Source organism: Emys orbicularis, chromosome 17 (assembly GCF_028017835.1).
Source record: "Emys orbicularis isolate rEmyOrb1 chromosome 17, rEmyOrb1.hap1, whole genome shotgun sequence".
Lineage (NCBI taxonomy): Eukaryota > Metazoa > Chordata > Testudines > Emydidae > Emys > Emys orbicularis.
Window position 1 is genome coordinate 4,911,112 of NC_088699.1, and position 13,933 is coordinate 4,925,044.

Consider the following 13,933-nt stretch of genomic DNA (forward strand, 5'->3'; position numbering starts at 1 on the left):
TGCAGTCAATTTCTGAAAGGCCCAGAATCAGGCTTTATGGGAGCTGTTGAAAAGAAACTTTCAAACAGGCTGGAGTGTCCCCATAACTTACACCAAAAGCTGTTTATCCTTGTGCTCTACCCATGTACATGTGCACACCCTTTCAAAACCCATAAGCATTGGTACATATTCCCACCTCAACTCTGTATTTTGATACATTAGGGCCATTCTAGCTCTTCTTTCTTCACGTCTTCTCTATTGTTCAACAGGCCCTATGGTTCTTAGACAACAAGTAACTAAGTTGATGAGAAAATAGGTCTTAGTTTCTCTGCCAGGGGTTTGGTCATCAGTCGGCTGACACAGAGGGCCACCTGGTTAAAGAATTATGGTGACTTTTTCCTGGAGACTTTCTACAGAGCTTTGTAAAGGCTGGATTGGTAAAAGCCAGTGCTCACTTCAACACTCTACACTGCTGTGTATTTTTACATTGTCTAAAGCCTAATGAATTAAGAGGTTGTTTTTTTTCCCCCCCTTGTGCAGATGCAGTGGCAGAATGTGGAGCACGTTGGCGACCAGAGTCCTTATGTCACGTCCGTTATTCTTCATATTAAGCAGAATGTTCCCATCATCCGTGACAATCTGGCCTCCACGAGAAAATACTTCACTCAGTTCTGTATTAAATTTGCAAAGTAAGTCACTGCCTGTCCCGGCGTTCTCTGGTAATTCTGATTGTCGTTAGCCTGGTTATGTACCTGCCTTTTAGTACATTATATCAGTAGCTTTTGACATATAGGTCAAGAGCTTCCCAAGTCTAGGGGAATGGGGTCACCTGCAGCTGTCCGTGAGATTGCGAGGTGCTTCCATTCCTTGTCTTGAGTGTCCTGCTGAAGCAAATTTGCTCAGTGGTCTGCATTGATTCCTTCTCACGTGCCCGGACCAGCCGGTAAACTATTTGAATGATGGCTGGAGCACTGCTTTCTAAGTGCAGAGGTTTCTGGGGTGGGCCTCTGCAGAAGACCAGTTTTGAGTGTCTGTATGTGGAGTCCCAGTGCAGGAGAGGTTGACAATCAGCATTTGGTGGATATTTAAAAGAACACTTCAGCTTCATTATGGGAATCTCTTTTCCTTAGTATAAACCTGTGCCGGCTCCCAACTCTCATGACAATTCTTCTCCTTCTAATCACACACTTTTTAAACAACCAGCAGGCTGCGAAGCTGCATTTAACTAGAAGTAAACACACAGTGCACAATCCTGTCCTAGAGCTGCGTATTTGTGCAAAGACAGTGATCAGTACAGACTGGAAATGTACCTCAGGTATGTGGAGCCATTGTGGTGATCTGCTTCCTGGCCTGTCAGTGCTAGACAGGTTAATAGTGATCGGGGGATGCAGAGAGTAAGGCTGGCCTTTTTGGAGTTCGAGGCCCAGCTCCCACTGATTTTCATTGCAGTCGAGTGCCCACCTCTCTTAGACGCCCTTTAAAATCCCAGCTTCTGAGTCTTATTGAGAGCCTATTTAGAGCCCTGTTTCTTGGAGCCAAATGACCTTTGAAGGGATTATGGGCAATTTCTTTTAAACTCCCTTGTGCTCGTCTGAGACCAATCAAACACTGCAGGCCTATGACCCAGGAAAAAGCTCTTAAAGGCCATGGTAGTGACAGCTACTGGCTGTCGAGTTCTGCATGGCCAGCCCAGTAGAAGACATGAGCGGGAAACACTGCACGTGCCATATTTCATACTTAAAAATACCTAAACATTTCATTCAGTTCTAATAAGCTAATCTCTCCAAAGTAACTTGCAGTTACGGTGTGGCTGTTAGAATCAGAGCTTCGGTTTCTACTTCAGCAGAAAAGGATGTAGTGGGAAGTCTTGAGAGCCATTAGCTTCTTCAGCAGGGCGGATGGCCTGAGAGTTACACTCCCTTTTCCGTCTCCGGGTGCTCATTAGTTTGCATTAAGAAGCAGTTGCTGATCAATCATATGATGACACTGCCCATAATCGCTGTTCGAAACGCTGTCTCTGAAAATTTATTGCGCATAAGCCTCCTATGTGGTTACATTTGAATTTTATATAGCTACCATGGTGATAAATGAAAAATCTATTTACTCAGCTGTTCACAGCACAGTCTTAATACCTTGGCTTTGTTGCCTCCTTTTAAACTTTGTTAAGCACATACCAAGTGAATTGTGGATAAAGCACCCAGCTCTCCCATCTGGAATGAGTTCAGATCTAAGCTAGAATGAGTGAGTGGACCAAAGTTTGTTCCTTGGTAGACCTTAGAAAACTGCAAAACTACCACTCAAAAGACCTCTGAATAAAACTGTGGACCTGCTCCAACGTCCCTTTAAGTTGAGAGAAAGTCCTGCTGTCTTCACCGGCTCTGGATCAGGCCCTGCATGTGAGAATTCTGCTCCTTTTGTACTCCTGATGATGATGATTTTGCCAGTAAGACTTGCTTCTAAACAGAACCAGTACACTAGTTAATGATATCTTGATCTTTCTCAGCACCCATGTGACATTTTAATACCGACCCATATCTGGGTGCCTTTAAGACGCTCAATCCCTAGAGTATTAACGTTATAGGCTGGTCTGTCTACTAGACATTGTACCTTTTATGTGCTACACAACACTGAAAATCCTGTTTGCATTTTGTGTGTGAACATCTGTATCTTTTTGCACCGGCAGCCACTTCTTAAATCTACTTGTATTGCACTAGGGCTGGTTTTGAGTTACAGGACCACAGGGCAGATAAAGTTTCTAAAGTTGCAAAACTTAAAACCAACTCAAGAAATTTGAGCCAAATTTGGAGGAAGAAAATTCCTCACCAGGGACTTGATGTGTCTTTCGGTGTATGCCATTTTCCCCTTTTTTTGGCCAAGACTCTCATGCTCCCAAAATAGACTGGGGTAGTTGAAATTCAAGATGACACTTAAGAGCAACACCAATGAACCCCTCTCTTACATTCTTACGGGTACCTAAATCACTCCCCTATTAAATAAAAAATATAGTGCGGCGGAAGAGGCTTCCACATCTGTATGAACATTTGCTCAACCTACCTTTGCAAGTTGCAAGGAGATTGGAACGGGGGATAGAAACCCAGGCGTGTGGTAAGGCTTTTAAAGGTAATTATCTTTTCCTCTGCCCCAGATTGGCTCGGTGTTAGCTACGTACTGTAGAATGTTGTGGATAATTAGAGTGAACATTTTCCTAATGACTTGGAGGGACTTTGATCGGGCATTCAGTGAGAATTATATGAAAGAAGATTGTGACATTCAGGCAGCATATGCTAGTGCTGAAGCAGCCTGGAGTAAATCTTGTTGATTCGGAGACAGTGGCTGATCTGAACTTCAGAGGGTTATTTAAACCTAAGTGATTCTCTATTGCTAGTGACTCAAGAACAGCTGGATGCTTTGAACTACATTCTGTAGCAGCTCATCTCTAAAACAAACGTACTGTGGTTGCATCTCTGTCTGTCTTGCTTAGTGAGGTATTGTGTTTAATGCATCATCAATGCAAGGGATTAGGAAAACACAAGCTTGGCAAAGCTACTCCTGTTGGATGGGAGCCTTTCAAGTGCTGTGGTTTCTGTTTTCAGGCTCCTAATCTGTCTTGCTCTGCTTTATTATTACCTTGGGGACTAGTCTGCTTGTACAAAGTGTTTGGATATGATTTTACAGCTCAAACTCTAAATGAGTTGTGGCATTAAAATGTAGATCTCTGAGTACAGTGGAGCACATTTTTCAAAGTGCTTAAACCATGCACAGAGAATATGCAGTTGAATAAATATATATTCCTCTTATTGGGACTGTCTACACGTGCTACAGGGGAGTCGGGCTTTGGAGCTGACTTTAGGCATTGTGCTGTCTAGGCCTTTGGAGACCAGAAGCTCAGATGAGCTGAGATTCTCAGTCATGCTGCAGCACTCTTGATGGCCTCTGCCAGCCAACACATGGAAGAGGGGTAGTGTCACTCATCTTGCCCACCCTGCTGGACATGAGAAGCTGTTTCCAGTTAGACAGGGCATAATATAACATAACAGGCAGCATCCAGGGGTGGAAAGGTCACTCCCTCCCCCCTTCTGTGCTCATTGCAAGGAGAGCAGGTGGCCATTCTCTGATGCCTTGAAATTTTCACGCTAAGCAAAACCTCCCCTATTGAAGATTATGGCTGGACAACTGAAAGGGGGAATCCTTGGGTCACGTGAATGCAGATTCCCTACCTGAAATGCTGCAGAATTAAGCAATGTCACTGTCTCCCATATGCAACGTGGAAGTCTTCGAACCAGACCTGCCCTTGGGTTAGAACGACATGTGAGATCAAAGATGCATGTAATCTTGCACGCTCCTCCATTTGCAGTGAACTGTTGCGGCCAGAACTGCTACCGATTGTCCGTTTTATAGGCTCGCATGAACTCGAGCTGTTCTTGGCTCTCTCTAATTGGCCTTTGGGATTTATTTATACCCCTGAAAAATGGACTTATGAGACCGATAACTTTCATCCCTGCCTTAATGCTTTCCTGCAGTAGGGGCTGGTGTTTGTTTTCCTACCGTTGTTTATGCCGAGTTGCCAAGGCTCGTTTTCTCAGGTGGCCAGACTAGAAGCCATTTGGGGGCAGCCTCGGAGCTTGTTCTCAGTAATGATTTTAAAATTGTTCCCCATTGAGGCTCCCCTCCCATCCAGGCAAAGATTATTCCTTGTGAGAGGCCACGGCCATGAGTTGAAAAAAGAGAGGAGAAAATTCTTCCGTTGAAAAAGCTGCTTTCCTTCAACAGTTTTTTGCTCATTTAATGAGTGCTTTGCATGTGCGGCAGACACACAGCTTGTGTCATTCTGACCTGAGTAAGGGAAAGAAGAAATTACCTGGCGAGAATAGCTGGTGGCAGGACAAAGAGGGTCTTGGCCAGGCTGCTTCCTTCGCGGGATGGAAATAAATCGCTTGACAGATGCAAAGGGAAAACCCAACTGAATTCCAATGACTGCAGTAAGTGGAGCTTTCTGCAAGGAGAAAGAAAACAGACCAATGCAAACAAAATACAGGACTGAGCCATTAAAGCCTAAACCTTTCACTGGGTCCCAGACATGGGACAGGAAACATGAGACATGCAGGGGTTCAGCCAAATGGAGACCAGGTGAAGGAAGCCAAGTAAATTACAAATGAGCGAATAAGAGGAAAAGGGGGCATTAGTGATGTGGTCCTACCAAACTGCTCATCAGGGTCCAGATAACTTCCTTTTGCTTGTGCTAGCCACTCTACTTGAGTTCGGCTACTGAATGCATCTAGTGCAGCCCTTTGGTTTTATTGGTAAGTATTGTGGGCCTGAGTCTGATTTGCGTTAAGGCCCCTTTACATCACTCTGGCAGCGTAAAGGGGCCTTAAAGAGGGTGTTACTGCCGGGGTGGGGTCCTATGTAGCTTGGCCTTTTGATTGTCAACACGTGTAAAATTCAGACATGCATACAATACTGAAACATACACGTCATGTGTCTTCTGTGTACGTTTTAGTTTTGATACACTCTGGCATAGACACTATAATACCTTAACCATGTCTTCTGGACTGAGGGGTCAACCACTGAGATCCCACCTTTTTTCACCCTCAAAACACATACCCAGATGTAGCCCGTTGGCAGTGTTAGGGAGGGGGCTGATGAGCCCTAGAATAACCGTCCACCTGCTGGGAGACCATCCCTCAGAGCAGGGGGCTTCAGAGGGTGCCAGATTGACACGGAAAAGACATTTAACATTGATAAGACTTTTCCTTCTCAAGGAGGGGAGAGGGGAGAAGCTCTGTTTCCATTATAAAAATCACCACCTACAAAACCTAAAATCAAGAAGAAAACAGAAACCTAACCCAGAAAATCTACATCCTACCATGTATCATTCAGGGTGGGCTTGTGTTTAAGCACTGAACTGGGATTCAGAAGATCTGGATTCAGTTCCCAGTTCTGCTAAAGACTGACCATGTGACATCAACTCTGGCAGCTTCCTTTCCCTAGCTGTAAAATGGGGATAGTAATGCTGCCTTTCTTCCCACCTTTTGTCTTATCTGCATGGACTGCAAGATCTTTGGGACAGGGACTTTCTCTCACTTTGTGTATATATATACAGCACCTCAGACAGTGGATCTCTGATTTTGGTGGGAATCTCACGGTACTTCTGTAATACTTATTTTTATGTATATATAGTATTTCTATATCCTGTATGGAATAGGTTCTTGTTATAAAGATGCTTTCACTCCATGAATAGTTATTGTCCCGGTGTTTTGATGTTTATTATATAGTATATGATAACTTACTTAACTGATACGAACTGACACTATAATATATTACTCCATTTTTCCAGAAATACTTACATATAACATGTACGTGGCCTCCAAATTAACTTTTAGACCAGCATGGTTAAAGAAAAAGAACTCTACTTCACTTATTTGTATATTTAAAAAAATATTGTATGCTCAGAATCCATTTGAGAGCTGTATGCACTTGCAATGCCATAATGGAAAATCCCGATATATTTTGCACAGTGTTAGCTTACGATTTTATGTGACTCAGAGTATTGAAATTCAAATATGTAATTTTGGTACTCTTCTTCTCCGCAGCTCCTTCATTCCCAAGTTCATCAACCACCTATTCAAGTGCAAACCGATTAGCATGGTGGGGGCAGAACAGGTGAGACAAATTAATTACCTCCTGCTGTAGAGTTCTCAGCTTCATGGTGTCTGTGTATCGAATTGCACAGAACTAGTGCGTTCATTGCTAAAGAAGTGGGGTGTTGGTGGCTATGCATTGTCTGAATTTCAATACAGGTAAGTGTCCAGTGATTATTTTAGGGCTTTATGATCAATGATATCATGATACATTTTGGGGAGTGGGGAAGTAGGATACGAAAGATTGCCAGGCGCCGGTAAGCAGTGTGGTCTAGGGTTAGATCAGGGAAGAGTTCAGGTTCCCGGATTTTGTTTCCAGCTCTGCTGCTGCCTCACTGGATGACTTGGGACAAAGTCCCTTCATTTCTCTGTACCTAAGATTATCCTTGTGTAAAATGGGGAGAGTGGAGTTTACAGTACCTGCCTCACGGTGCTGCAGTGAGGTTTAATGCTCCTAAAGAGCCTGGTGAAAAGCGCGCACTCAGAGTGAATGGTTATCTATGGCTAAAGCTACTGTAGGAAGTACAGGTATCCTCATGGGAAATAAAGGTAGCTTGTGTGTCCAGGATCCTCCCTGGGTAACCCACCCAACCTCCTAGCACCACCTATTGTGCTGGCCACCTGCAGTCATGCGAACAGAACCAGAGGATGATGGATATTGAAGCCCGGGACTCCTCTGTGATTAGCCCCCATCATCAGAAGGGTTGGTGCAGAGGCATCCCTGGATGGCTGTACCCGACGTGCCCCCACGCTCCCAAATTAGATCCAACACAGTGCTTAAATGGTGCGGAGGGCCCTGCGCAATGGTAAATTTCCTCCATTCTTCATATAAATGTCCGATCTGGAAAGGGAATTGCTGCAGAAAGCGCCATGTGGCAGGTGGCGATTCCACTGTCAATGAATTGGCTGCTGTGGCTTTTCCAGATCCAGTCTTTAAATGGCTGGAAAGCAGAGCAAGGGCAGCCCGAGTGGGAAGGCAAAGCCGTTTGCATCTTAAATAGTCTAGAGAGGAGCCAAGGCACGTTGGTTTGTCAGCCTGGAAATGGAAGCTCAGCTGCAAACATTAGCTCCTTAATGGAGAGAATTCGGATCAGGGTCGGAAATTGCCTCCAACTCAAAGCCAACAGCTCAGTTCTGAATGATTGCCCCTGCCTCGAAGTGCCCAGTAATCCGCCAATATCCACAGCATTCTTATTTTGTTTGTGTTCCTAGTCCCCAGACACGGCCATGGCAAACAAACCATGAAGATGATTGGTTCGGAATGTTGTATTGTCATTTGGTTGTTGCTTTTCTAAGTGCTAGAAGATTTGTGATGATGTAAACCTCTGCTAGAGAGCTGCTCTCTTGGTTTCTTTTATGACTTAAATGCAGAGTGTATCAGGTTTTTAAGCTAGTCTCCTTTTGAGAGAGCAATTGAATCATGATAACATGGCTAGATTCATAACAGGGAAAATATCGTGTGACTTTGTAAAGTTATTTTAGTTAGAGTTGGTAGAACCTGTTTTCTTGAGAACAAGAAGTTTCATTTAATCTTAACTAGAGAGATACAGGTGTGTTGATGGTGTTCAGAACAGTTCCTGAGAGACTGGCTAATGTTAAAGGAAGAGAAGGCCGTTTTTATAGTAGTCTTCCCACCACCTGTATGTGCTCATTGGGGAATTGCTCTCAGCACTTTTGACCATGGTTACACACTGCTAGAGCAGCCCTGGCTTTTGAAGCATCTCAGGTGCACAGCCCCTGACCTGTGTGTAGGTGTCCGTATTTAGTAGTGGGAGCTGAGGGGGGATGTTTCACAATGAAACGTCCAGGCAACACCCTCCAAGTGGCTTTTAAATAATGTAAAGTCTGTAACCCAATCCAGCAGAAGCCTTGGACTCCTACGTTACAGCCAGAATGAACCCTGTTGTGCCTAGGTGCTGAGATCAGTTGCTGATGACATGTTGTAATAATAATAGTAAGATTAAGAAAAATAATGGAAGTGTGAGGGAAGTTTCTGCCTTTCCTTGGCTTTGTTAGTTTGTTTCCCAGCTAGCGTTTTGTTCAAACAGGATGTTAAAACGTGGATTGTGTAGATCCCTGTTTGTATTTCCTTTTATAGCAGTTTGGGGAACAAAATGCTGCACATAAGTGTGGGTTGCTGCATTAGACCATGACTGGCTTTGGAGCTGTGAACAGCTTATTGTGAATGTAGTTTAAACAAAAAACTACATCCTTTTATAGGGCCTGGGGCTAAGAGGTGTAGCTCCCAGCGGTGCCATTTGTGGTTTTCTACAGGTGCTTGCAGCATTCTCTCCAGTTTTTTGCAGCATTTTCCATCCTGCATACCTGAGCCTGCAATGGAAATTCCAGCTGCACGCACAAGCTGGTTGTGTTCATCTGATGGGTCTTGGCTTTTTATGACGCTTTTAAACAGGCAGATGGAGGCCTGACGTGGCCTGGTGGCTTAAGATGGACCATCGCAGCCGTGAGTGAGTGAGTGAGAAGGTCTGGTTGGGAAGGGTTTGGGGAAAAGAAGATTGAGGAGTCCTTTTAGATGCTGTGGGGACCTAAGAGGAATGTGATGGGGGAGTGAGACTGAGAGGAAGAGTCCAGTGGGTAAGAGAGGACGATCAAGAGTTCTGGGTGGAGAAAGGAATTGGAAGAGAGAAATATTTGTCAGGATGTGACTTTGGATGCCTCAATTTTGGGTGCACCGCTTGAGACCCCCTTTAAAGGGTCCTACTTCTCAGAAAATACTCGACTCCCACCCGCTGAAAACTAGGCCCAGTTAAAATGTCTCAGTTTGGACATCCAAAATCTAAGGCACTCAAACTCACTAGTGGGTTTTAAAAATCCTGACCTTACTCTTAATCCACGTGCTTCTAAAACCAGTAAATTTCTCTGATTTTTTTTACTATTGTGTAATTAAAAGCGGCCAAACTGATTTAAAAAAAAAAAATTTTTTTAGAGGCTGAGAATTTGTGCCAAGGTACAGCCCAAAGTAGATTTGTTTGCATGAATTCCTAACCCACTTCTGTACAGGTTTTATAATGAAAATGCTCAGTGTTGTACATCCCATGGACTGTGTGTGTGTCAGATCTCAAGCTTCAGTAAGTGGCAGCCCTGCTCAGGATTCTGATAGGAAATCTCCAAGGTCACTCCAGCTGCTGTTTTGGGAGAAATCTAGAAGTAAGGTCCCGAGTACTGGTGATAATCAGAGATCTCATGGCAGTTTTGTCAGGAGTTGATGTTAAGCCATGTGTCCTGGCTAACTTCCAGTGTGGGCAATTATATTCTGCCTCCTTCAGTTCCTTTTGTATTTCCAGATGGATATGATATTCCTCTCTTTAAAAACACTCTGGTGTGGTGGTGCTGATACAGAATGGCTGCTGAGGGGAGCTTGGCAAACCCTTTGGAGTGTTGCTGGATGAAAGATGCTGTGGCACTTATAAAATGCCTTTCATCTCAGGATCTCCATGTGCTTTACAAACCATTTCAGACACACCGCAGCATCGTGAAGTAGATAAGTGTGCTCAATTTCAGAGATGGGGAAACCGAGGCACTAAAGTGGTTTGTCTAAGGTCACACAGTGGGGCCAATGGCAGGCTCAAGACTAGAACTCTGAGCTCCTGGCTCTCAGTTCTTTGTCTCCTTTCTTCTCTGTATCTTCCCTAGAGATCCCCAAAAGTAACAGACAGCAAATAGCACCCTTAAGAAAGCAAGTAGTTTTGTCAGTATCTTTGACATATATAGAAACAGTGAACTTTGATATGTACCCATGTATCAGGGAATGCAAATGACTGGACAGATCAGGAGAGTTTGCATTACCTTTACATTCGGGTGCAGCTGCTGGGTCTGTCGCCCCAGCTATTCTATCTTAATACACCTGTCTGGTGTCTGGGACAGCCCTGTTCTTTGTTTGAAGACGTGGCTTGGGTGGGACAGGCTTTCAGATGGGAGAACAGTGAACTTCTACTTAATGTCTTAAAAGCTACCAGCTGCCAAGGAATCAGAATCTGGGTCGCTGAGCAACATGCTTTTGTGAAATGAAACCGGATCTTTTTAAAAAATAAAATAAAAAGATGTTGCTGTGTTTGTGTAAAGACTGAACTCCTGCTGCTTTCCCTAATAGAAAGCAAATGGCGGAAGTACGATTCCTAGTTGCCTTGTATAATAAACATTATTAGAGACTCCAGGTTGTTACTGGAGCTTTTCTGAATAACCATGTGGTTAAAGTGATTAACCCGTTCCCAGCAGTGCATTTGGGTGGTTGTTATTAGGGTAATGGAATAACTTGTCCATTTCAGTTCTCTGATCACTGTGTTGTCTAATGCAAACAGAACAGTGAAGGTCTGTTAGTCTTTGATCTACCCTGAATCCATTTCATTCGGAGTGATGCTTGTTCTCTTGGGGATGGATTGACAAAGATATTTAGGCGCTTAGGGATGCGGATAGGCACTTAGTGAGATTTCCTAAAGCACCTGCGTATGGTAGATGACTAACTCCTATTGATTTTCAATGGCAGTCTGGTGCCTAACCTGCTCTAGGCACTTCTGAAAATCCTGCTAAGCCCCTATTTGCATCATTAGTTGTCTAAAAACCTTTGTAAATCTGGCCCCTGGGGCAAACGTTACCATAATAGTGTTGCTTTTTAGTGCCACTGCTGATCTCTGAAGGGAGTTTCTCAGCTATTTAACAGCAGTCTCATTCACATCCAGGCACCGGTACAATGTTTGTGAACGTGTTTTTTTATTATATGGACTCCTGTTCCCACTGCACTGAACCGAGACCATCAATTCATTTCTCTCACACCTTGAGACAGCCATCGTAGAGTGTCCCTTTTTGAATCTGGTCCACATTTGAGCTGGTGAACTTGCCATGGCCACTCCTTTTGGGATCAGTATCCCAAGGATATTAACTAATGTCCGATGGCCTTCGTATGTTAACTCAACTCTGTGTGCTTAGGACCGTAACACAAATGTCCTTAACTATTGTAGGGATTTTTGCAGTGCTGGTAAGGTTGTGGGGAGCACACTTCCGCCTGATTCTAGCCCCTTTGCAGGAATGAGCTGTGTATCTGGATACCCAGAGTGTTTCCTGTCCCATGTTAACAAATCAAATTGTGCTCCAATTCTGGTTAAGCAAAAATACAGCCCAAATGACTCAGGTCTCTGCTCTGCGGCTGGTCTCCACCCTGCTTTTTAATTCATACCTGAAGGTTTTATGGTAATTAAGCTCTGGCTGAGGGCACCTTTTCCAGTTTAGCTATTGATGAGCAGCAGCCCCTTTCCCATTATGCTGCATGAAGTGTTGGATGAGGCCAGTTTTGTGAACTTTCACATCCACCGTACTGAGAGTTGCACTGAGTCAGTAAGTGCAGTGCGGTAGGTGGGAGCTGTCGGTATATGTACTGTTCTGTCGTTTTATTAGTGTTTGAGTGAATGCAGACCAATGGAGAGCATTGCAGGCTGGGAGGCAAAGGGATCAAGGTGGTGTTGAGTTGGTCGTAGTAACTCGTTAACATTACAGCTTACAAATGGGTGACAAGCTATGATCCTGAGCTGGCGTAAATCACCATAACTCCATTAAGGTCAGGGGAGATCTCCTGATATACACCAACCGAGGGGTCTGGTCCTTTGAGGCTCCATCACAGTGATTCATTCCTTCTGGGCCAACAGTGATGTAAATGCCAAGATGTTCTGGGATTGTAAAGAGTTTAACTTTTAGACTTTGTGGCAGCCTAGCTGCTAATAGCACTTAGTAGCTGGGAACAGTATAACAGCAGTGTGTGGTTAACTATTACAGCTGCTGTTGGACACTCACTCTCTGAAGATGGTTCTCTTGGATCTGCCTTCCATTGGGTCCCAGGTGGTGAGGAAGGCTCCTGCCAGCTACACAAAGATAGTGGTGAAAGGCATGACGCGGGCGGAAATGATCCTGAAGGTAACTCTCGAGATTCTTTATTCTGAGTACTGAGTCTGCTTGACCTGGAAACTTGGAGTGTGACGGCCATGGGGCCCTTTCTTTGGAACCCAGCGTTACCGAGAGCACATGTGCGTATGTGCACATTGGTACGGTGTGGCTGGCATTTCCAGGGCATCAGGGAGTTGGGCACTTGAATCCCATTGACTTTCAATAGGGTTTGGGCTCCTAATTCCCTAAGGCACCTTCAAAAATCCCTCCCCATATGCTTCAGAGCAAATGCTACAGCTAATGTTACTTCGAGACTTTCCCGCATAGCTGGTTGGTGAGAGCCAAGTGGGGTGGACCTGGACCTGTTCGCTGTCTAGTCGAAGAGCCAGTCCAGACACAGCTCCGTTACCTTGTTGAGTGGGGTCCTCTTTTGCTTTTGGAAGCCTGTGACTGTTAAATGACCCAAGAACAATTTTTGTCATAATATAAACTAACAATTGATGTGAAAACACCAGAGCTTGTTGGGTCCTTGGAGTAATATATCAGATTTGAGACTGAGCTAATACCAAGGGCGGGCACAACAGTGCTGAAGGTCATGACCTCCCATATCTCCTGTGGATGGCACTGTCTTCTGCTTGTTAACAAAATAGTGCAGATAGTTTTGTGAGAGAGAATCAGTGGGAGCTGGGATCAATTATAATGTCCAGGCTACGCTAACACAACAATGAGGGTCTAATTTAAACTAGGGGAGAGGAAAGTGAGCGGATTCAGTTTTCAGGCTGTCGCTTTGTCCTTAACCCTGTGCACTTTAGTGCTGCCTGCTGGCTCAGAGAATTGGTTTGTTCAACACATGCTTGCCATGCTCCCAGGCTAAGGCCACGGTAGGAGTTTGTGCGACCACAGTACCATAGTAAAAGAAAGTCCCTTCCCCAAAGAGCTTATGGATAGACAAAACAAAAGGTTTTTATCCTCCCTTATCATACTAGCTTCATCAGTCATGCTATGAAGTCAGTGCAAGTGGTGAGACACTTGTATTGACATTGCAGCAGATGCACAGGTCCTTTAGGCAATGCATGATAGTGCAACTGTTAATATAATGCAGAGACCTTGCATTAGTCGCGTGTCTGTTTTTTCAGAGAGCACAGACTGTCAGTGCTAGTGTTTAAAACACGTCTGCTTACGCTGAGTGTGTCATTTCGTGCCAACAGAACCTTTAGTTATTCTCCCTCTAGTCAATATTTCCTTTACCATATTTCATACCACCACACTCTCCAGAATCCTGCTGTGGACCCACAGTCCCGGTAATAAACTAGTGACCGGAATAATTGGTTGCCTTATGCACCCAAAACAATCCAATCGTCATTGATTCCTGTTCCTTTTTTATTAATCAGTCCCCTCACACCAAGAACCTGGCATCTGTG

At 44.4% G+C, this 13,933-nt stretch overlaps 1 protein-coding gene across 1 annotated transcript in view; it reads left to right on the forward strand.

Annotated features, from left to right (window-relative positions):
* VPS53 (VPS53 subunit of GARP complex) overlaps positions 1 to 13,933 on the forward strand; it is an 89,209-nt gene that overhangs the window by 71,071 nt on the left and 4,205 nt on the right. The window contains exons 18-20 of the mRNA XM_065418307.1: positions 520 to 668; positions 6,573 to 6,642; positions 12,405 to 12,542. Of these exons, the coding sequence (XP_065274379.1) occupies positions 520 to 668; positions 6,573 to 6,642; positions 12,405 to 12,542 (357 nt within the window). The remainder of the gene's footprint in view (positions 1 to 519; positions 669 to 6,572; positions 6,643 to 12,404; positions 12,543 to 13,933) is intronic.